General features: G+C 46.2%; 1 protein-coding gene across 1 annotated transcript in view; it reads right to left on the reverse strand.

Moving 5' to 3' along the window:
- Nucleotides 1-41: 41 nt before the first annotated feature.
- Nucleotides 42-25754, reverse strand: part of LOC142312948 (uncharacterized) — an 80978-nt gene continuing 55265 nt past the window's right edge. The window contains exon 11 of the mRNA XM_075351936.1: nucleotides 42-5979. Coding sequence (XP_075208051.1) covers nucleotides 5108-5979 — 872 coding nt within the window. The 3' untranslated portion in view covers nucleotides 42-5107. The remainder of the gene's footprint in view (nucleotides 5980-25754) is intronic.

The raw sequence follows: 25754 nt of genomic DNA on the forward strand, positions 1-25754 counted from the left end.
TAACAATGTGAAATATTCACTACACATTGAATATTGCTTTTTATTTTGTTTTTAATGAAAGATATGAGCAATTACAAACATTTTAAATTGAAATAAACCATATTTTTCTGACCACATTTTTGATGCGGTTTTTTGCCAGGAGATGGAGATTTGGTACAGAAATTTCAGAAACCAAATACAGTACTCAACATGCGCACACAGCCTAATCTGGTAATCTGAGGTCACAACTGGGGTACCATGGGAATCTACAGCTGTGACCTCAGGTGAACTGACATCACCGCTCTCACTGCTGCGGCTCAGTCAGTGTGTCCCGCAAGTCTCAAGGATCGGTCACATTTTCTAATATGATAGCGCACAGCAACCTCAAGATGTAACAGAGCCGAGAATAGTGTGATGGAGATTATGTTGGACCTGGAGGAGTGTTTTGGGGTTTAAAATATTGGAGAAAGAGGGTGATTTTTTTTTTTCTTAAAGAATTTTTCTGTTTTGTGTTTCTTTTTACTTACACAACCTACTTACACCCATCATTAATCCAGTGCTTCGTAGCAGCCTTGTTTTTTTTTACAAATTACAGCTGTCATGGACCCCTAATATTATAATATTACCCCCATTGCCACCGCCGCACAAGAGCAATCGGGATTTGCTGCATAAACACCAGGATTGGCACATCAAATGGATGTGCCAATACTGGGATGGCAGCTGGCTGCTATTTGTAGGCTGGGGAGAGCCCAATAATGAGTCTCCCCAGCCCCTGTCTGGTTTATCTTCGCTGGGTATCAAAATGGGAAGAGACACCATGCCGTTTTTTAAAATGATTTATTTAAATAATTTAAATTAAAGAAACAAATAAACAACATGTGGGGTCCCTCGTAATTTAATACACAGCCAACATAAAGCACACACCTGGCGGCTGCAAAGTGTAGCTGTTATTATCTGTGATGGGTATCAAAATATAGGGGACTGCACACCCCGTTTTCTAATTACCGTATTTTTCGCTTTATAAGACGCACTTTTGTTCCCCAAAATTTTGGGGGAAAGTAGGGGGTGCGTCTTATATGCCGAATATACGGGGGGGGGTGTATATATATATATATATATATATATATATATATAATATATATATACACCGTATTTTTCGGATTATAAGACGCACCATTGTTTTAGAGGAGGAAAAAATAGAGAAAAAAAATAAAATTAAAGTAAAAGAATGTGGTCATGACACACTGTTATTTTACTGCTGACAGTGTTATTGAGGTAATAATATCCCTAAATTCTGTCCTGATATCCCCCATCCTGGGTACCTTCCAGGTATATATGGCCCCCATCGTGGAATATGTATGTTCCCCATCATTATATGTGTGATCCTCCAATCTGGTGTGTGTGTATGTGTGTGTGTGTATATATATATATATATATATAGTTATATTGTGTGTGTGTATATAGTTATATACTGTGTGTGAGAGTGTGTGTGTGTGTGTGTGTGTGTGTATATGATCCAACCCCATCCAGGTGTACAGTAACGCCTTTATACTATATTATTTATTGCCTTACTTGCACTGATGTGCTGCTCACCATGCTTCAGTTTGATCCTGACATTACAAAGTCTCCCATATCTCAAGGACCTGCAGTGATGTAATGAAGAGGCGGGGCACTGTGCTGCTCTGGCCCACCCCTCTTCATTACATCATTGCAGGTCCTGCTGTTACGAGAGACTTCGTTTCTAGAGCAGAGGCAGGAACAAAGTGAAAGTAATTTGAGCCCTCAGCACAGAGACTGCGGCTGTGCTGTGAAGGTATGCCGTGCTCTGGCCTGGACACTGCAGTGATGTGCACTTCCCCCGGGCCAGATATGACTGCAGCGGCACCCTGCTCCTGCCTCCTAAATAGCGGACACACAGTCTCCCCAGCCGCTGCAGGAAGCCGGCGTCTGGAGCTCCCACGTGTGACCGCTGTTTACATTAAACAAGTATTCATTAGCTGCTCCTCACCCCCGCTGACTGCAGAAAGAGGTGGGCGGGGAGCAGCTAATGAATATTCGTTTACTTTAAGCAGCGGGCACACGTGGTTTCTCCAGCCGCCGGCTTCCTGCAGCAGCGATCCACCCTGCCTCCTGTGATCCCACTGCATAGCGCTGACTCCCCACAGCTCCCTACCCCGCAGCTTCAGACCATAAGACGCACCCCACACTTTCCTCCCAAATTTGGAGGAAAAAAAGTGTGTCTTATGGTCCGAAAAATACGGTATATATATATATATATATATATATATACCCACACACACACACACACACACACACACACACTGCAGGGTCCAGGGGAGGTGGGGGCAGCTCTGGAGCGCAGGTGAACACTGCGGGCTGCAGCCTTTGATCTCCTGCTCCCGCTCATATAATATGCACAGCCGCTGTCCATCTCCATGGTGCTGAAACCGCACTGCAGTGACAGGCTGGGGGAGCGGTGCATATTATATGTCCTTGCGCCCCCCTGTGATGGCACATGCCCCCCCGTGTTAGATATGGCCCCCATGCTGCTGCTCATTCTAAAATAAAAAAGCTTTACTTACCCCCTCCAGCGTTTCTCCCCGGTGTCCCTGCTTCCACTGTGATCAGGCACGCAGAGATGAAGTCACTCTGCTGTGCTGATCACATGATCAGCACCAAGAACCAGGAAGTAGAGGAAGAGAAGCAAGGAGGGAGACAGGAGGGAGATCAGCGCTGGAGGAGGTAAGGAAAGAGTGTTTTATTTTACTATGGGCAGCAGCATGGGGGTGATATCTAACACAGGGGGACTTGTGCAATCCATAGGGGGCCATAGGCAGCACAGGGGAACGTATGCAATCCATAGGGGGCCATAGGTAGCACAGGGGAACGTATGCAATCCATAGGGGGCCATATACAGCACAAGGGAATGTATGCAATCCATAGGGGGCCATAGGCAGCACAGGGGAACGTATACAATCCATAGGGGGCCATAGGCAGCACAGGGGAACTTATGCAATCCATAGGGGGCCATAGGCAGCACAGGGGAATGTATACAATCCATAGGGGGCCATAGGCAGCACAGGGGAACGTATGCAATCCATAGGGGGCCATAGGCAGCACAGGGAAACTTGTGCAATCCATAGGGGGCCATAGGCAGCACAGGGGAATGTATACAATCCATAGGGGGGCATAGGCAGCACAGGTGAACGTATGAAATCCATAAGGGGCCACAGGCAGCACAGGGGAATGTGTGCAATCCATAGGGGGCCATAGGCAGCACAGGGGAACGTATGCAATCCATAGGAGGCCATAGGCAGCACAGGGAACGTGTGCAATCCATAGGGGGCCATAGGCAGCACAGGGGAACGTGTGCCATCACAAGGGGGCTATATTCAATATAAGGGAGCCATATCCAGATTAAGGGGGCTAATTTTAGGATGGGGGGCTATGAGGGACATATACCCTATATGATTTGTTAGACGGACACTGGCATTATAAGATGGACCACATTTAACATTAAAAAAAAATAATTCTCTTTTCCTTCACCAAATTTGGGGGTGCATTTTATAATCAGGTGCGTCTTATAAAGCGAAAAATACAGTATTTATTTTTACACTTGGGACCCATTCAGCGAGGTCAACCAATCACAGACGTTGGCACAGAGGGTGGAGGCGCAGTCTAATCGAAAAAAATCACAGACACTGTGAGAAAGGGTGGGCTGGGGAAGCTGTGAATATTCATAAGGTTTAAAGAGTGTTCGTTGAAACAGTGTGACAGCAGCGTGGAAACTCAGTAACTATAACTGTCCTGCTTTACTCCCCACTTTACTTCTTTTGCAGCTCCCTAGCTCTTACTAACCACCATTTTATACCATTTATTTAGGTCCCTATAGACTAAAGGCCACTTTACACGCAGTGATATCAATATCAATATCGCTAGCATGCGTACCCGCCCCCGTTGGTTGTGCGTCACGGGCAAATCGCTGCCCGTGGCGCACAACATCGCTTATACCTGTCACACTACTTACCTGCCTAGCGACGTCGCTGTTGCCGGCGAACCGCCTCCTTTCTAAGGGGGCAGTTTGTTCAGCGTCACAGCGACGTCACTAAGCAGCCACCCAATAGGGGCGGAGATGAGCGGAACAAACATTCCGCCCACCTCTTTCCTTCCTCCTTGTCGGCGGCCGCAGGTAAGGAGATGTTCCTCATTCCTGCGGTGTCACACACAGCGATGTGTGCTGCCACAGGAACGACGAACAACCTGCGTCCTGCAGCAGCAACGATATTTGGGAAATGGACAGCGTGTCGACGAGCACCGATAAAGTAAGAAAATTTGCTCGTTAACGGTCGTTTCTGCGTTCCACACGCAACAACGTTGCTAACGAGGCCGGATGTGCGTCACGAATTCCATGACCCCAACGACATCGCGTTAGCGATGTCGTTGTATGTAAAGCGGCCTTTATATGGGTTGCGGGGTAAAATTAGTATCAAGTCTGGTCCCAGACCCGGCAAACACGAACTGCAGGTTCGCCAGTCTCTATTAATGGGCATAAATATATATATATGTACACACCACACCACAACACTGCTACATGGACAGTACATAGAACTCTACTAGAAACAGTATGTACATTATCTACAGTTTTTCTACAAATGCATATTTTCATACACATACACTGTGAACACATTACACCATTTTGCAGTTTCTTCTAGGTCATGTCCTGAAAGACCCTGGAGCTAGTCAGGTGGAAGGTTCTTCAGCTGCTCACTCAGGATATGCACCATTTGTGTAGGTCCCAGCAACTTCCTCTCCTGCACTGAACCGATCACATAGATCAATGTGGGGCAGAAGGAGCGAGGGCAGTTCTTTCAGTGATAGGGAAGGACACTGTCTCAGCATTCTCTATCACAGGAAGCAGACTCAAGTCTTTAAGAGACACTCACTCAATAGCAAGATGTTTTTCTTGTTAAAACTTACAGTCCAAAAAGTGTATCAATTTCTAAAGTAATTTACTTTTCTCATTTAATTATACAAAGGTCTCTTATATGTGTTTTGTACAATTTGTCTATAAAATTTCTTCCCATGTATGTTATTTTTGATGGTCAACAAAATATGGTTTTCCAGTAATTCAGGTTTCAAAATCTAGGTAGGAGTATGGCTTCTTCCCTGTGTGAATTCTCTGGTGTATCGTAAGGTCTGATTTCTGCATAAAATATTTCCCACATTCTGAACAGTAAAAAAGCTTCTTCGCTGTGTGACTGCTCTGGTGTTTAATAAGGTGAAATTGCTCTGCAAAAGATTTTCCACAATCTAAACATGAAAAATGCTTCTCCCCTCTGTAATTTCTCTGGTGTCTAACAAGCCGTGATTTATCTACAAAACATCTCCCACATTCTGCACATGAATACGGCATCTCCCCTGTGTGAATTGTCTGGTGGTGTCTTATAAAACTTGATTTAAATACAAAACATTTACCACATTCTGAACAGGAATATGGCTTCTCCCCTGTGTGAATTCTTTGATGTCTAACAAGACCTGATTTCTGTACAAAACATTTTCCGCATTCTGAACATGATTGTGATTTATCCCCGGTATGAATTTTCTCATGCCAAAAAAGATGTGATTTACATTTAAAATATTTCCCACATTTGAAGGCACAAGAAAATCTATTCCTGTCCGTGTGACTTTTTTGATGCTTAACAAAAGATATTTTGAGGGGAAAACGATTTCTATATTCTGAATTTGAAATTTGTTTCTTTACTTTAAGACCAGTTTGTTTTTCAATGCCTCTTTTGTGAATTTTATTTTTCTTCGTACTCTGTGACGAATTAGAAGAAAGAACCTGTTTCATAGGATCAGATGAAAGCTCTTTGCTGTGAAGGGATGATAGGATATCTGGAGTAATGTCATTCACTTCAATTGTGTCCTGTGTGATCTCAAAGTCATCTGATTTAACAATTGAAGATATCAGTTGTCCTTCCGATCTTCTGTCACCATCATCTGCGAAGAATAAAACAGATTATTAATTTTAAATATTCTTGAAACTAATATTTTTCAACATTTCTACTTTGTTAATATAAATGGCAAGTTATGCAGCAAAATTGAATTATTCACTAAGACAATGACAGTTCACAGACTAAGATGACCATACATGATCCAGCAGAACGTAGTGTTCAACTGTTTGTTTATACTGCTTTCCAAATATTGGTATAAAAAGCCACCAAAAATGTTATTTACATGACAATAAAATCAAAATTCCACATTCTAAACATGAAAAAGGCCTCTCTCCTGTGTGAATTCTATTATGTGAATCAAGATTTTGTTTAGTTTCAAAACATTTCCCACATTCTGAACATGAATATGGTTCTCCTCTGTATGATTTCTCTTGTAACTGTATTGAAACTGCACCTCGCAGCCCCATCCTAACGTCTCTAATACGTCAGAGCCACGTGATACCATCTCGTCACGTCCGCCAATATTTGACGTTCTGCACCCCCAGGGGTACGTAAGGTCCACTTTGTTGCAGTTTTACATTGCCATTAGTTTCTAGTTAAGATAGAAGCGTGGTTCAGTTCCTAGTTAAGATAGAAGTGTGGTCCGGTAGCAGGATTATATCGGGCGAGAAACCAGCCCAGGTAGCCTGTGATATTGAACCGAGATCACGCACATTGAGATTCATGGAGTGAGATAAAAGAGCAAACTAAGATTATATTATATATTTAATTGCCTTAAGGGCACACTAGATAAAGCAATATATACAAGAGAAATTTACAAATATTACAGTCAGACATGCAGAAATAAGGTAGTTGCACAAAAAGGTGTATGCAGACACATAAATCAGTTACCAGTTTCCTTAGATGCTAGGCCTTGGTGCTGCCTCGGCACAGGGGAGGCTTTGTGGAGCCAATGGTCTCCTTGGTACTTTCAGCACATTTACTGGACATGGCTACTCCTGAGAAGAACATCTCCAAAGTGTCCACTTTGGTTTTTATGCACCCACGACACACCCACATACCTCCCCTCTGGTGACATATGACAGGGATAAACAAGGGATGTGCCGTCAGGTTCCAGAGAACTATGAAAAGGCAGCTTCCCTCTTATCTCCGCTTCTGAGAGTTCCATGCGAAAAATATTACCATCACGTTTCCTATAATGATTTTATCTATCCATAGCTAAGAAACGATGTGTCTATTGTCTCCCAGCTGCTAGTTAATTACGTCCCACAATTAAAAGCAAAATATAGGTTACATGTGTCTCACTATCCCCGCGGCTGAAAATATGTGTGCCATATTTATGGGAGCTGCATATATCCCAATATTCCTAATTTTCCAGGGTGTCAGCCCATCTGGCAGTACACTTTAAGCTTCTCTGGGTATAGCAATCGCTTGGTCCTTAGCCAAATTACTTTTTGTCACCAGGAATCCTTACTCTTATCAGGAAACTTCCTCCCTTTGACTAACTTTGTCACCTACCATTTGTTCCAGGATGTCAGGCATTGGATTTCTATCCTGAATAGGATGTGTGGAAATATATATGATTGGCAGATGATTGGCAAATTTGGGAGGGTTTCAGCTTTCAAAAGTAATTTGGATGCATTTAAAGTCAGGTTATAAGCTTTTATTTACATAACATGGATAAGCGACAGAACTTCTATCAGGGAGTGTATATGATTTATGTACAAAACATTTCAGCATTCTGGACATGAATATAGCTTCTCCCCTGTGTGAATTCTTCTGTATGTAAGAAGAGCTGTACAAAACATTTCCCAAATTCTGAACATGGCTTCTCGCCAGTATGAATTCTCTTATGCCTAACAACATTTAATTTCCATTTAAAATATCTCCCACAGGTGGTGGCTTGTATATGAAGGAGTGAGGACACACTTCACCTTGGCTTTCTAACCTGTCCCGGTTATCTGCCAAATTATCAGAGCCCCAGGCCCTTTGGCTACGGACTGAGTCACAAAAAAAGGGGGAAAACATCCAGGCGCCCCTCCTTTGAAGTCCGAGTGGAAAACATAAGCAAACAGCATTTGTTTTCAGGGGCCTCGGCAGATCCTACCATCCAGGTTCTAGAAAACATGGCCGCCAGCTCCCCCAGCCATGCCATAGCGTGCAGCGCAAGGAAGGCACATCACAGGATCCTGGTCAGACCGTCAGCCAGACAATTCCGCGATGCTCTGGAATCACTACTAGGGGCTCAGCCAGGCTGTTGGACGTCGAGGATGGCCCAGGTACACTCGTAGCACTGACTCCCACTCCCTCTGCAGATATGGCTCTTGCTGGGGATGGCCCGCCGGTGCCTGCTGATACCCTCTTCCCTGCAGCCTGGGTTCTGAGTTGCTTTATGGTGGCGGCCCGCGGTGCAGGGGGAGACTCACGTGGAACCCCAGATGGGAGACTGCGGTTGAGAACCTGTGGAGTCTCAGCTGGGAGCTCGGACAAGTGGCTGGATGGCGTGGAGCTGACAGGCACGAAATGGACGCCGGCACCTGCCCTCGCCTCATCGAACTGGATGACGGCGGGTTCCCGGACCTCCAGTGCACCTTGCGACCCAGGCACCGTGCACATGCAGTACAGTGGCTGAAACAACCTCTAGCCTGGACACTGACCCACAAAGTTACTGCTGCAATATCAGTGGTTGGGAATTCAGGAACCGTGACCCTTTTGGAAGTGCTTGGCATTTCTCCGTCTTCCCATAATGGAAATCAGCCTCAGGTAGTATCTACCTGCAAAATTCATACGGAGATAGACCCTGTTGCGGGACCTGCACGCAGCGCTGCTTCCTGCGATCCATCCAGCCTGGCCTCCCATGGTGTGGAAGTGTTAGCTGAATTGAGAGTCCTCTGAGCCCACATCAATATCATACCCTCCAGAAAATATATGGAGGTGTTTGTAGCAAGGCTTGAAAATGTTTATCAGACTGACCTCTCTAAAGGCCCTGTTACACGCGTCGATTTATCGTGTGATCGCATGTGCGATCGCACTCGCCCCCATCGTTTGTGCGTCACGGGCAATTTGTTGTCCGTGTTGCACAAAGTCGGTCACCCCTGTCACACGTACTTACCTCCCGAACGACCTCGCTGTGGGTGGCGAACATCCTGTTCCTGAAGGGGGAGGGACGTTCGGCGTCACAGCGACGTCACACAGCGGCCGCCCAATAGAAGTGGAGGGGCGGAGATGAGTGGGACGTAACATCCCGCCTACCTACTTCCTTCCTCATTGCCGGCAGGACGCAGGTAAGCTGTGTTCGTCGTTCCTGAGGTGTCACACGGAGCGATGTGTGCTGCCTCAGATAAGATGAATAACCTGCATCCAGGAATTTGACCGATATTTTGAAAATGAACGACGTGTCAACGAGCAACGATAAGGTGAGTATTTTTGCTCGTTAACAGTCGCTCGTAGCTGTCACACGCTACGATATGTCAAACGATGCCGGATGTGTGTCACCGAATCCGTGACCCCGACGACATATCGCCCGATATATTGTAGCGTGTAACGGGGCCTTAACTTATAGCACAAATGTCCAAAGAATTGATATTCAAGTACAGACCCAAGCAAATAAAATCCAGTCCCTACAGGGAGACATATATTCTCATCAACAAATCTTACAGAAGCACTGGACGACACTAAAGGGGGTGTTACATGCAGCGATATCGCTGGTGAAAGCACCTGCCCCCATCGTTTGTGTGTCACGGGCAAATCGCTGCCCGTGGCGCACAATATAATTCGGAGTCGTCTCACGGGATTTACCTGCCTAGCGACGTCGCTGTTGCCGGCGAACCATCTCCTTTCTAAGGGGGCGGTTCGTGCGGCGTCACAGAGGCGTCACTAAGCGGCCGCCCAATAGAAGCGGAGGGGCGGAGATGAGCGGGACGTAACATTCCGCCCACCTTCTTCCTTCCGCATTGCCGGTGGCCGCAGGTAAGCTGCAGTTCGTCATTCCCGAGGAGTCACACACAGCGATGTGTGCTGCTTAGGGAACGACGAACAACCTGCGTGCTCAACAATCAACGATTTTTTAAAAAGGAACGACGTGTCAACGATGGACGATTTGGTGAGTATTTTCCATTGTTAACGGACGGTCGTGCGTGTCACACGCAACAACGTCGCTAACGATGACGGATGTGCGTCACGGAATCCGTGACCCCGGCGATATATCGTTAGATACGTCGCTGCGTGTGACGGGGCCTTAAGAACCGGGGCCGCCAACATAATCTGAGAATAAGGGGCCCTCTATGGGCATTATCCTGCTAGCTTCGGCCCATGGACCCAGGGGTTGGATATTCACAAGTAAGTTATGGTCAAACCTTTTCTTCCCCCCTCAAATGACTCCTTCCCCATACTTCCACTCAATCTTATTATGAGGGAGTGGTATGTGGGCCGTTATTATTCAGAGGAGTGAGTTAGTCTATTGTGGCAAGGGGAGCGTCTTCATAAAAAGGCTATCCCCCATGGTTAACCGCACGTCTCTGTCAGCTGTTTACCACTTTTAGTAGGCCTGATTTTTGGATTTTCTCTCTGCATCTTAGTTTTCTATACTTTCTCCTCTTCTCTTGCCTCCTCGCTTCCTATCCCTTCCCACTCCTCTTTTTCTCTCCCCTTCTCTTTCTTCTTTCCCCTGTGTTTATTTCTCCCTTTTTGTCCCTCCTTCCCATTTGATCCTTTACCCTACTCCTAAGTAAAATGGCGCAGATTAATATTGGATCCTACAATACAAGAGGGCTAAATATACCTCAAAAAGATCACAGATCTTATACGAGATGCATAAAAAACTAATTCATATTCTCATGATGCAAGAAACTCATTTGAGGTCAGGTTGCCTCCCTGTGCTGAAAGATAGGAATTACACCTCCTGGTTTCACAGCTCCAACCCCTACTCCAGGTGTGGGGTGGTCTCCATCACTCTACACAAATCCCTGGTCACACAGTGATGAACTCTATGGCGGATCCTATTTTTGAAATTATGCATCAACTCCACAGTGTACACCATTGCCAACTGGTACCTCCCCAACAGGGATCCTTCACTGGTTTGCACCACTTTCCTGACCCGACTGGCGAAATTTGCAGAGGGCATCTTAGTGGCTGACAGAGACTTCAATCTCTCTTTTGACCCAGACATAAACACGTCCTCAAGTTGCCACCTCCTATCTGGCAGAAAGATGAGAGCTCTCAAGCAGGTTATTCAAAACTTGCAATTGGTAGATGTCTGGCATGTTTTATATCCCACCACTAGGGCCTATTATTATTCTCCTACGCATTCCTACTATAGCCGTATTGACAGGATCCTCCTGAGTCAGCATGTTTTGACTTGGAAGGTCAAGGCATCTATAGGGAACGTATTACAGTCAGATCCCTCTCCTATCTTTGTTCATTTTACCCCTCCTAACAGCTCCCAAGACCCCTATTAACAATAAAGAGGGCATCCTTACCCAGGACCCCATCCAAATTTCAGACTTGTTCCGTTCCTTTTAAAATGATCTCTACAATTTAAAAAGGGAAATTCAGTTACCGTATATATCCCCAGAATTCTTCAAATGTAAAGTTAATGAATATGTCCTCCAGACCGCCATCCCCAGGCTTCCAGATAATAAAAATAATATTTATTCATTTATATAGCGCTATTAATTCCACAGCACTTTACATACATAGGCAGATGAGAATACGTCAGCCTTGGAGGAGGATTTCTCTGACGAAGAGATCTCCTCCATTATTAAAGTCTTCCTGAATGGCAAAAGCTCTGACAGAGTTCTGACAGCGTTAGCTCAAAATTTTATAAAGTTTTTGGAGACCAAATTGTCCCTTTTTTTATGAAAGTCTTTGGCTCTTTCTCAGGGAACTCCCCTTTTGTCGATCAGTCCCTGGAAGCCCATATCAGTGTCCTGCCCAAACCTGAAAAAGATTATATAATTGTCATCAACTATCAATTTATTTCACATACCGCGTTTTTCCAAAAATAAGACACTGTCTTATACTTTTTTTGTCCCCAAAAAAGCACTAGGGCTTATTTTTGGAGGAGGTCTTATTTTTGGAGAAACATGGTTGGGTGTAAGTTTACCACCCCCAAAAAAGCAGACCCCCCCACTTCCCAGGAGACTCATACTTACCAAAACCGGACGTCTACGTGGCTACCTGGTCCTCCCTGTCATCTCCGGTGGGTGCTGCACGCCGTCCTCCCCTGCTTCTGGCTGGCTGGCTGACTGACGCTGACACTGACACACACTGGCTGCCACTGACACACACGCTGGCTGCCCGCTGACACACACGCTGGCTGCCGCTGACACACACGCTGGCTGCCGCTGACACACATGCTGGCTAATGCAGACACACACACTCACTTCATCCAGCGTTGCAGAATACTTCTGTAGGCAGGGAATGATGGGAGGAAGTCACGTGTCCGGCCTGCAGGTCCTGTAAGCAAGCATTCTTGCGCTCCACTGCACTGCCTCCCAGAATGCTGCCGGCTAGAAGAAATTGGTGTCCCTGGATGTGGCGAGTATGTGTGTCATGCGATGTGTGTGTGATCCGAAGTTTGTGTGTGTGATCTGATTGTGTGAGATCGGATGTTTGTGTGTGCAATCTGATTGTGTGTGAGATCGGATGGTTGTGTGTGCGATCTGATTGTGTGTGAGATCGGATGTTTGTGTGTGAGATCGGATGTGTGTGTGTGAGAACTGATGTGTGTGGGTGTGTGATCACGGCAGGCCCTGACGCTCAGCGTCGGGTGAGTGTGATTACAGGGTGCCCGCTGTATAGAATGAAGTTTCCTGCAGTATCTTTAATTTTTATTAGCTGCACGGACACTTCATTATTGATCCGGGACTAGGGCTTATTTTCGGGGGAGGGCTGAAATTTAAGCCTTGCTCCGAAAATCGCTGCTAGGGCTTATTTTTGGTGGAGGGCTTATTTTTGGAAAAACACGGTATCAATGCAGATATCAAATTCTTTGCTAAAGCCCTTGCCAACAGGCTAGCTCCCCTGCTTATGGCGATTATACATACTGACCAGGTTGGCTTCATCATGGGTGAGGAGGCTAGGGACAATACCAATAAAACGGTCATCCTCTTGGCTCGGGCAAAGGCATTCCCTTTGTGCCTTCTCTCTAGTGACGTGGAGAAGACCTTTAACAATGTCAGTTTGGACCTCATGGGGGCTTCTATACGCCTAGTGGGACTGGGAGCCAAATTTAGTGAAAGTCTCCTCCCTGTATAGGGCCCCTTGGCTAGAGATAATGGGTTTCTTTCCTCCCTCTTTCACAATACACAATGGTACTAGTCAAGGCTGCCCCCTCTCTCCCCTATTCTATGTTCTTATCATGGAACACCTAGCCATGGCTTTCATAAATAATCCAAACATTTACAGGATATCAGCAGGAGGAGACAACCGCAAGGCTGTTCTTTGTGCAGCAGACCTCCTCCTGTTTATCTCCCAAATTCATATCTCCTTTCCCATACTAATCAAAGAATTTGAGAAAAAAAAGCCATCTTAGTAACTTTAAAGTAAAGTATTCCAAATCAGAAACCCTTGTGTCCTTGCCTGAAACAGAGGTGGTTCATATTAAAGAAAACTTCCCCTTTAACACTAAAAGTCCCAGAAATTTCGAGCTCCCCCCTGAAGTCCCGAAAGAGGGTCAAATGAATAAACAATAAACTGAATAGAACTAACTAGAAACTAAATGGCTAAACTCAATGGAAAACAACAACCTCCTGTGGTGCGACAGTAATGGCCTTAATTACAGAACAAAAGATGGTGATAATAGGACGTTAGCTAAAATCCTTCAGGTCATTCGACCCGTCTCTGGGTTCCAAAGGTACAAATGTTAAATGACCCCTCTCTGGGACTTCTAGTGTTAAATGGCAGAACTCTGCAATTACTTATTTGGGGGTTGTAGTTCTCTTTGACCATTCTAAATTGTACCACCTCAACTACCTCCCTCTCCTCACAAGTAGAGTTGAGCGAACTTCAGGCTCAAGCCTCAGGGTTCAGGCTCTGAAAAAGACGTGAAAATTAGTCAGGTGAGTATAGCGCTCGACTCGTGCCTGCATGATTACCTACATTCTGCGTGCTGTGGAATGTGTTTCTTTGGGTTGTATGTGGCTTACATTCAGCGTACTGAGATGTTTTATACATGGAGGATAAAAAAAAAACACCGCCCCATTGCTCCGGAAGTGTTTTGCTATGGGCCAAAACCAATACACTTCCGGAGTTGTGTGAGCGGTATTTGTTTTTTTTTTATCAAGTCTCCGTGTGGCTGAAAGTAAGCCACATCTGACCTAAAGAAACACATCACGCAGTGTGCAGGAGGTACGTAATTACGCAGACAAGAGTCGAGAGCTATACTCACCTGACTGATTTTCATGTATTTTCCCGAGCCTTGAGCCTGAGGGTTCGTTCAACTCTACTCACAAGTTTTTTTTTTCCAGTCTCCAATCAGCTGTTACGAGATTCATTTGGGAGACGACAACATCCAAGAATAGGCCTCAATACATTGCATAGATTTAAAAATAAGAGGGCGCTGGTTTACCCAATGTCAATACATACCATAAAGCAACTCTCCTAATGTGATTGTTGGACTGCCAGCATCAAAAGTCCTCAAAGTAGTACGTTAACCTAGAGCAGGCAGATTCTGTGGATCCCCTATAGCATATCCCATGGATCTGACCAGAATCTACGGGTCTGTGCAACCCTGAGGCTGACCTTTTAAGAGTCGCAATGAGGACTTGGGATTTGGAAATCAGAAATGGGTCTCTCTCAAAGGGGTGTGGCTCATCTTACCTATTTTCTCCAAGCCAGGTTTTGCCCCTAGGGTAAAGGTAGATAGCTTTCTTTGTCGGAAAAGGACAAGGACGCGCGCTTCTTCCACTTTTTAAAGGGTCCCCCGTTGCCCCAGTTTACTTCCCTTGCGGTTCCCAGACTTCGCGAGCTTTGCCATTCTGGTTTGAATACTTTCAAAATAGGTCCTTTCTCTCAACAAATGTTCAAAAAAAGATTTATTTCTCTACCCCTTCCCCATTTGAAAAACCTCTTACTTTTAGAGGAGCCTCCTGCTCACACCCTCTGTCTTATCTTTGCCCTCCTGATTCAACGGGGTGGGAGGGACGAGCCTAAATACTTAGAGAAATGAAACAGGGAATTAGACCTGGCTATTTCAGAAGCGGAATTGAGGATTTTTACCCCACAAGTTTTCCGTCGCATGCAGGAAAAAAATTACAAATTCTCATTCTGTTATATTGGTGCATGACATTTTACACACTATCTTCCCCTCTGTGTTTGACAGCTGCTGGCAGTGCAATTGGGAAAGAGGCGGTATGGGCACCATGGTTGAAGACCGAAGATGTCAGATGTATATCATCTAGCTCCAGCCTGAAACTTCTGAAGCGGCGGGGAATCTGAGTTTTACAACTCAGAATTCCCACAGAAGCATTAAGAACATCTTTGGACCACCTTGGGACCAAGTTCGACCACTTTTTTAAAGTTTTTTTCCCGTGGATTATAACTATACAGGACCCAGGAACCCAGCGGAAAAGCGGCACAGAATCTGGATCTTCCCTGGCGGGGTAAAGGCTTCGCAGTATGCAGTTCTCCTGAAGATCATTAATCTTCATTATAAAAGAAGAAATTATCAACGTCAACGAGAGAGTAATATGATTGGTGCAGGATTTGTCAACTATCTTGTAATCGATTTCAGTGGGAAATAGATCCTCCTAAGAAACGATAAGTTTTGATATGTGGCGGTAAGGCGACAATTAATCCGGGAATATACAGAGGAATCTGATATTCAAAGTATATGGAAGACCTGGAAAGTAGAATTGTGCAAACCATGAAGAAACTTCCTATTTAAAATACCAATCTTTATTAGTCAATTCACTAAAATAACTGTCAGTGCAGTCAAATAAATAGCCACTAAAAGGTGGATGGATAGGTGAGAGGGACAAGTGCGCCAGATATCGATGTTAGAGATATTGGATGGGGGTGGGGGTAGGCTAATACTAGCCCTATGAGTTTCCCCTACCTACCAGCGGAGTGTAAACACCCTAACACTCGGTGCTCCCGCTCCTCGGCGGCTGTCCCTTACTGACCCTCCAATCCACAATACACTACCACCATCACCATAAATTGTGTACGTGTAATGTGCAGGTCAAGTGGTTGTCAGGTAACAACTCTCTATAGTCAAAAAAGTATCACACAAGGTAGATTAGACCAACTATATGATTTAGATAAGGTTCAGAAAAATGGCTCCCTTCAGGGTAAGAAGTATTCTTATATCCCAAGAAACATGTTAATACACATAAACTGAGAGTCATGCAAAACCTCAATGCCTGCACATATATATAGAATGATAGTACTTATTCATCCCAACGTTTTTTTTCATGGTTTGCTGATTGCTGGATTCCTTCTTTCTACTACTTTTGTGGTATACTTTTAAAGTAGAATTGTGGACTTTATAATAGAAATTAATAACAGCTCTAATTCTAACAACAATTTATTATTCTGGACAAAACTAGTAGGGTTGGAATCCCTTATAAAGAGGATTGCTGGGGGGCATGGCCAGCGGGCAGCATTAGCGGTCGCAATTGAGAGCAGCTCCGCTATCCAACGCTGATTTATTACATTAATCCTGCCGAAATTGGTGCCTAAATACACCTCCGGATTACCTGTGGTGCGGTGATTATCCTGATCGGTAATATGAGTAGAGGTCGTAGTGCTGCTGCGACCGAGAAGCTGAAGAAATTTGCCCGGGACTCCCAGCAAGATGGCGCCGGCAAACATGCAGAGCGGGAAGCCAGCGAGGCGGAGGAGGGGGAGGACATGGAGGCCGGATCTGAGGGATCGCAGGAGATGACTTTGCAGCAAGTCACTACGCAATTACTTGCAGCGATTCAGGATTCGAAAGTGTCGCTGACGGGCAAAATCGAGGAGGTTAAGATCGATGTGGGTCTCCTCAGGCTGGACTTGCAAAACCTAAAAGAGCGGGTAAAGGAGACGGAACAGCGGATCTCCACGCTAGAGAACGATGCAAGAGCGACGCCGGGCAGACTATCCTCCTTGGAAAGTGCGGCAAACAACTGGGCACAGAGGGCTGATGATTTAGAGAACCGTCTGCGTCGCAACAACTTAAGAATCCTGGGGATGCCGGAGAGAACAGAAGGGAGCGACCCATGTAAGTTTATGGAAACATGGCTCTCCGAAACCTTCCCTGATGCGACGTTGTCTGCGGCTTTTGCCATAGAAAGAGCGCATCGGGTGCCGGCCAGGCCTCCTCCCCCGGGAGCGCAGCCCAGACCCCTCTTGGCCCGACTATTGAGCAGCAGGGACAGAGATGCGATCCTAAGTGCGGCGAGACGCAAGGGCCTGATTTCACAAAATAACGGCTCCATATTGATCTTCCCTGACTTCTCTGCGTCTCTCCAGAAAACAAGGGCATCCTTCATCCAAGTGAAAAGATGCCTTAGAGAACACCAGATTGCCTACTCCATGATCTTCCCAGCTTGTCTCAGAGTGGTTCATCAGGAGCGCTCCCTTTTCTTCACCTTTCCTGCGGAAGCGGATGATTGGATCAACTCGCTGAAGAGGAAACGCTGATGCGCTGCCGATTTGGGCGACACCCTGGTGATCGTTGTGTTTACATCACGGTTTCGACCCGCCTCCCCTTTTCTCTTCCGGAGTGAAGACAGGGGTGCGATTCCAGTTTCTGGGGCGCTGTGTTTGAAATTGCTGTAGCGATCGATTTTTGTTCTTCCACTGCCGGAATCCTGCGTCCCCCGCTATTGAAGGCGCGAAATATTTCTTTCTCCTTTTCCTCCCTTTTCCCTGATTTGTGAGTGGAGAGGAGTTCGGAGTCGCTGTTGCGCCCGCGCCCCTCCTGGCTTCAAATTGCTGATACGCTGGTGATTATGTGAAGATGCGCTGTTGTGATTGCGACCCTCCGGACGCTTGTGGGCCACCAGGTGTGTCCAATGTGGGTCCTCCACTGAGCCGGTTGTCTGGCCTCCCTTCCGCGTCTGGATGACTGGAGGCGGGCCGGGACTGCGTTCTCGGATGTGACATGGCCTGCGATCACTGATGAGTTCAGTTTGAGTCCCAAAGTCCCGGATTACCGCCACTTCGGTCGCAGTTGCGTCGCTTGTGGGTCCCGGTCTGAGGTGAGGTCCGACGGGACTTGGGCCGGATCGCTGCTGCGTCACCAAAGGCACCTTCAAGCGGACTCATGTTATTCTGTATTTCTCGGTCCGGTATGGGACTCCATTTTGGGATCGCACTATTCTGCAACACATCTACCTCCACCCAAAACCAGACACAAGGCTAATTGACGGAAGGTGCCAACTTCATCTGAAAATGACTTCGTAATGATGAGTATACTTTTACCAAACTGAATAATTGACCTGTTGTTTCTTGTTGTGTCCCTCTGTGACGCAATCGGACTATCAGGTCGTCACAGGGTACTGCACAACCTATCCCGTGCAGTATTTCACCTCCCTCTTGGTTCTGGGTCCCTATCTTATAGTGTTGCCTCCACCAAATCAAATCCTAGACACACCCTGCACCACACCCACCAGGCACACCAGTGGATGGCTTGAGTGGAATAGAGTCGCCCACCTGGGGGGTCAGGGAGGGGGGGTGAGGAGTGTAGTCAGTGGGTAGTGAGCAGTGAGGAGTGAGGAACCCCTCGAGCTGTGAGGAGCTCAGAGGAGGTGAGGCGTAGTGGCTCCCAAGAGAAGCTGTCTAGGTTGGGATCCCCCGATCGCAGGGGATTGTGGCAAGGTGACTGGACCGGTCGAATAGGACAGCCAGCAGCCTAGCACTGTCATCGGTCCGGGACCGAAGGCACGGCGGGGTAAACGGACTCTAGGTCGGGGAGAAGCTTCAGGCAACCCGACAATTCACCTGAGGAGAATGGAGCCTTTATGATCTGTTCCCACCCGCTCCAGAATCGGGACATTAGCGCAACGAGGGGGATAGGACTTTCCAACCCAAAACAGTCCAGAAAATCCCAAGCGTGAGCCCTGAGAACAAGCTCCCACACTTAGCCACAGTGGGGAGCGGGGCCCGGCAAGTTTCAAACTACTGAGCCACCACGTTGAAGTTAAACTTAGTGCCAGGAGGCAGGTCATGGATCACCAGGCAACACTATAGGGGACGGGACCCGGACGAGCTCCCCTCAGCGGCAGCGGTACCCAGAGAATTGGTTTACCCGGTTGTCAGCGTCTGCTTATGGACTGAGTGAGTACGAGAGTGAACCCTGCATCCCACGGCATCTCACACCGAGTACCGGGGCATACCCCCTACCCGTGGAGGGCTACGACACCTTGCTGCTTCACTTCATCACCCCGGGTACTCCCAACGGCAGCAGCGGTACTCCCAATTACCGTACACCACGGGTGGCATCTCAAACATATCTAAATTCCCCTGTACATACTCCCTTTTCATTTGAGTTGCCGCACGACCCCGGGTCTGGAGACCCTCGAGCCACAGCGAATCCAGATCCGAGCAGCTTGGCTGCCACACCTCTTTTCACCCACCTGATTTAAAATGCTTTGTTTTTAGGTTGAACTTTTCATACATTGTTATATATGACTAGAGGGTTCTTCCTTGCAGAACAAAATAGTTCAATTGTTTTCATGTAATTCAAACAACTCCCCAAGGTTCCGTTCTACAAAGACACGTCGGGTTCACCCGCCCCCTTACCCCCTTTCTCCGCCCCCCTCATTACTCTTTCCATCCCATCTCTTACTGCCCTCCCTATGCTATATTTCTATATAGTATATCCACATGAGCTCGGGGTTCGGGGTAGAAGTGGGTTGAGACGGCCGACCTTACTGATTAACTATGGCTAAATAACAAAATTTGCTGACTCTCGCTTCTTACTATGTAAGAGGCCTTAATTTTCCTGTCAAGCACTCACAAATTCTTGCCCACCTTAAAAAAGGAAAAGATAGTTATAATTCTGCTTCAAGAATCACACTTAGTACCAGAGAAATCACCTAATTTTGATAAAGCGTTTAATAACAAATGGTTTCACTCATACTCAACTACAAAGAAAGCCAAGGGACTAGCCATCGCCTTTTCGAAACAAACACCCTTTTAATTGCTGGATACTCTCTCAGATAGCATGAGTCGCTTTATTATTATCAAAGTGAAAATAGCTTACACACTGGTAACAATAGGGAATATCTACACTTCGAACACTAAACAAGATGTCTGGATATCGCAGGTCTTGAGAGAGACTAAACATTTTATAGAGGGTACGTTCATTCTGGGAGGAGACTTGAATGTGGCCCTCAATCTGGAACTAAATTCTTCCACAAACAGAAACTCAATCCCTAAAAAGGCTCTGACACGTACAGTATAATAAATCTTTACATTCAGCCCAACTGATTGATGCTAGACACGTCTCCACTCTGCAGAAAGAGATTACTCCCATTACACACCTGCACAAAACTCATACGACCGAACTGACTACAAATTGGTCCCTTTCTTATCTCTTTCCATGCTACTGTGGCGCCCCTGATGCTTCAGTCACCACAGAGTATTGCACCGAAACTGGGTGTAATGCTAAACCTGGTTCCTAAGGAGGTCAGTCCCGGTTTCACCACTTACACACCAGGTTGCCCTATTCCCACTGGGGACTGGGCTAGGGTCGGGTAATAAAGGGGTCGCCGACAGAGTGGCATTTACAGGATGCCCTCAAACAGGAGCCCCAGTCCCACTAGCTTAGGACCTGGGAGTCAGAAGTTAACACAACAGTTAGAGAGAGTTCTCCAGCAGTAGAGCAATGGAGCAGACGTGCCTCACAGGTGCTGCAGTGGGAAGAAGAGGAGTTCACACGGTTGCCGTGGGGAGAGTGTGTGCCGCCCCACGTCAGCAGCCGAGCTGCTCGGATCCAGATCCGCGGTGGCTCGAGAGGTAAGGGTCACTTGCGTACTCACTCAGTCCATAAAGTTGACACCGACAACTTAGTAAACCAAAGTTCTGGACACCGCTGCCGCTGAGGGCAGCACATTTGGGTTCCCTTCCCGCTGGTGTTGCCTGGTGATCTGAGACCTTTCTCTTGGCACCTTGTTCTCTTCTTAGTTGGCGCCTATAGCTTGACACTAGTCGGGTCCCGCTCCCCAGTGTGGCTAACTGAGGGAACTTGCTCTCAGGGTTCACACTTGGGATTTCCTGGACCGTTTTAGTGGAAAGTCCTATCCCCCTCGTTGCGCTAATACCCCGATTTTGCAGTGGGTGGAGAGCGGATCTTGAAGGCTACATTCTCGTGGGGTGAATTGTCAGGTTGCCTGAAGCTACTCCTTTACCTAGGGTCCACGTACCTAGTCGTGCCCTGGTCCCAGACCGGGGATAGTACAAGGCCGCCGGCTGTCCTCCACGACAATACCGTGCCCCTTGTCATGATCCCCTGCGACTGGGGCTCAAGCTCCTACTAGGCCCAGACCACCGTCTGCTACCTAATAACTTCAAAGGAGCCCAGCTCCTGACTTCCTCTCTCCTTCACTTCCAACACTACTCTGGCCTACTCCTAACACTCCTGACCTCCCCTTAACCAACCCCTCAAGTGGGCGACCCTATTCCACTCAGGCCGTCCACTGGTGTGTCTGGTGGGTGTGGTGCAGAGTGTTCCTAGGATTTTGATTAGCTGGTTTTGGCAACACCATTCGTTAGGGACCCCTAACCAAGGAGGAAGTGGATATTTCCCAGAAGGGTAGATTGCACAATACCCTGTGACGACCCGATAGGCCAGGGCGTCACATTCCCCCTTGGTTAAACGTAGCTCGTCCCCAAGCTACAGGACATCAGAAGTTTATTTTTTTTTTAACTGTGAAAAACAGAAAAAAAGAACATTTTTATTTACACAGGTTCATCCCACGATAGGGAGGCTTGGTACTTAAACGTTACTGGAACCTTTGTGAGTTCATCTTTCCAACAGTGGAAGGCTACCGGTTTCAGTAGTAGCGGAGGCTCAACCTGCTCCGTTGCAGCCTCTTCCTGCAACAGTCCAGTCCCAATGTTCCGAATCCCGTTAACCCGCCACCCAAACAACCTGACCCCTTGCAAACCCCCATCCCTGCACGGGGTCAAAACAGTATATATAGGAGTTTAGTTGTTTTTTGTTTTTTTTTGTTATTTTCTTATATTTAGTGACACATATGTTTCGCTGCCATACCACAAATATTTATATTATATAGGCACTTTTGCGATTAGTCGGTTTGGCTGATAGGCAACAACATAGGCACTATAACCATACGTGTATATTAAACACATGGAATGGTTGCCTGGAATGTATATGGGCATATTTTGTATTTTTATGCATATTACTATGCATTTACATTAATAAACAGCCACGACTGAAACCCTCCCCCCCATTCCCTTCCCCTCCCTCCCCTGTGCCCCTCTCCCTTCACCCCCCCATTACCCTTACCTGATTAACATTGCGATACAGATTTCATGATGTCTTTATTCCATTTAAAGTGCATTTTTTTTTTTTCCTCATGTTTTTCCATGCGTTTTTTTAGGGACCTGTATTAGAATTGTTACCTTTATGTCTATTAACCCTGCCTTTGGATTTTAACCTTGATTGCATTCCGTTACAGCTGGATAGGGAACACCCCTCTCCTGCAGCATGGATATATTCTCTTTCTGGCCGCTCTGCAGGTAGCTTATGACTAAGGACATTTTTTGGTTTTAAATTATTAGCCTATCCGAAACGCGTAAAGTTTTTCCTGCTCTTCACTGTGTACAACATGTTCCCAGACTATGTTTTAACCGGATTCCAATAAAAGTTTTTTTATATATATATTTTTATACCAGTGCTGAGCCCACTTTTTTCTATTCACATTATGGCAGAGTCCTGGAGTCCCTGCTTCAGCTGCTGCTTTTTTTTTTTTTTTTTAAATCAGATACTTTTTTATTAAAACAGAATACATACAACAGTATAACAAATCGGCATCCAAATTAAGTTTATCATATCTATTACCCCTTTCCCTCCCCCCCCCTTCCCCCCATCCTGGCAGCAACACTCCTCCCCAATACTACATCCCATTTAGTACACACTTAGAATACCCTCCAACTGCAGTATAGCAACCATCCCGTTCACCCCGATGTGCAGGAGGAACTACTAGTAACACAAATAAAACAATACACACACATCAGAGGTCCCAAACCAGTTTACTGGTCCATCACTCGTCCTATTCGCATTGCAGCCAAGGAGACCATAGCTTCTCAAACATTTTGACATTCCCCCTTCTTTCATACACTCCCTGTTCCAGCTGAAGAATACATTTCACCCTTTTAATGTACTCTCCCCTGGTCGGGGGGTCTTTTTTAATCCAGGACCTGGCAATTAGCTTTCTTGCCACATATAGCAGCCTAGCAATGGCACAGGGACATACTCTAAGATAGTCTCCTACACCTCCTCAGTTATCGTCCCAACTTCCTCCTCCCATTTAGATTTAGTTTTAAGTGAGTAATCTAAAAGAAATGTATGTAGTATATCTTTATATGTGCCAGAAATGATCCCTTTAGTGCTTCCTTCCCCCTTATACACATACTCCAGTACCAGGTCAGTCTGTATGTCCACACTTTTTTTAGCCGCTTGGGCTGCAATCGCATGTTTCAATTGACTGTAGTGGAGCCAGCCGGACGCCGGTAACTGAAACTCACTCTGTAACTGTGGGAACGATTTCAAAATTCCTCCGTCCAATATCTGATGCATGTATATTACACCCTTGTGTCTCCACTCCTCAATATTCCCCATTTTGTGAATTTCTGGGAGATTACTGTTATCCCAGATAGGTGTAAACTTAGTTAACCGGGTCACCCCCTCACCCTTTTCAGCTTCTCCCAGGTCTTACTTATAAGTGTCATTGTAGGAGATGTTCCACCCAGGAGCCCCACCGCACCATCCTCTAGTCCCATTACCAATGGACTTCTATCCACTATGTATTCCAGCACTTCTTTAATGCCCCCATCTTTCTCTCGATCAGACCACCCCCTGAGGTGTTGACATTGCGCCGCCATATAATACAATTCTGGATTTGGGATTGATAGACCCCCCTCATCTTTCGACCTTTGTAAAGTCTCTAATCGCACCCTAGGCTGCTTTTTACCCCACACCAGGCCTCTAAACAGCGAGTTTATCCCTTTAAATCTTTTCTTTAAAATACAAACAGGGGCATTGTGCAGTATATAAAGGAGCTTAGGCATTACTATCATCTTTAGTAAATTAACCCTTCCAACCACTGACAAATGTAGCTTGTTCCAGGCATCTACTTTAGCTCTCAATTTTTTAAGAAGCGGCCATAAGTTCACCTGTATGTATTTTTCTACTGGCAGAGATATCTGGATACCTAGATATTTAAATTCATCCACACTCTTCAATTTGTTAGCCCCAGTATCATCATTTGTCCAAGTTACTTCCCCATCCACTTTAAAGAGGCTCGATTTAGACTAATTAATTGTCAGTCCCGAAACTTCTCCAAATTTCTCTATTATCTGCATGGCATGATCCAATGAGGCTGACGGATTCCCAAGAAAAGTAATAAGTCGTCAGCATAAAGAGCTATTTTCTCCTCTAAATACCCATATCTAAATCCATGGATCTCCTTCGATTTCCTAATGGCCGCAGCCAGAGGCTCTATTGCAATAGCAAATAGGAGCGGCGATAGTGGGCAGCCCTGCCTCGCTCCCCGATGCAACTCGAACTGTGCGGAGATCATACCGTTAACTCTAACTTTAGCAGTAGGCCTATTATACAACAGCTGCACCCACTTTACAAACCGTGGGCCAAAACCTATATGCTGCAACACTTTCCACAGATACCCCCACTCAACACTATCGAACGCTTTCTGGGCATCTAGCAAAGCGATCACCCTCCGGCCAGGGTTGTCAGGCGGCAACTGTAGATTAAGATATAATCTCCTGATATTAGCAGCTGTCGACCTATTGGCCATGAACTCTGATTGATCCATATGTCTTAGGTTAGATATAACTCCAGTCAGCCGGTTTGACAACACCTTAGCCAGAAGCTTCATGTCCGCTGTTAATAACGAGATTGGTCTATATGAGTCTGGAAGCCTCAGATTTTTATCCTCTTTAGGAATTACTACTATTATTGCTTCTCTCATAGATTCAGGCAATACACCTTCCCCCTCCGCCACCTCAAAGACTTTCAATAGTTTGGGTAATAGGATTTCTTCTAACTGTTTATAAATTTCAACCGGTAGCCAGTCTGCTCCTGGTGCCTTGTCATTGCTCATGCCATGCAGAGCGTCCTCCAATTCATCAATAGTAAGAGGTGACTCCAATTTATCTCTATCCGCCACATACAACACAGGAAGCTCACCTCGCTCAAGAAATGAGTCCACCTCTTCCACCCTCACCTCTCCGCTAGAAGAATATAGCGTTCGATAGAAATCTTTAAAGACCCCAAGGATCTCCTCAACCTCAGTGACCTGTGTCCCCTCCACTGTGTCCATACCATGCACAAATGAGCTACTCCTTTGAGCTGCAGCTATGACCGATAATAGATGACCAACTTTTTCTCCCTCTGCATAAAAATGCAGATTTTGGAATGCCTGCTTCCTTACCGCCTTCTCCAAAAGCATCTTGTTAACCTGTTAATGCGCCTGCCTAAGATTTTGCTTCGCGTCCGTAGTATTACTCCGAATTGCTTCCAGCTCCGCCTTATCTAAGGCCTCCAGGCTATTTTGCTCATCCTGCCTCGTCTGTGTTTTACGTTTACAGATATCCCTGAACAGGGGCCCCCTAAGGAATGCCTTC

Source organism: Anomaloglossus baeobatrachus, chromosome 5 (assembly GCF_048569485.1).
Source record: "Anomaloglossus baeobatrachus isolate aAnoBae1 chromosome 5, aAnoBae1.hap1, whole genome shotgun sequence".
NCBI classification, from domain to species: domain Eukaryota; kingdom Metazoa; phylum Chordata; class Amphibia; order Anura; family Aromobatidae; genus Anomaloglossus; species Anomaloglossus baeobatrachus.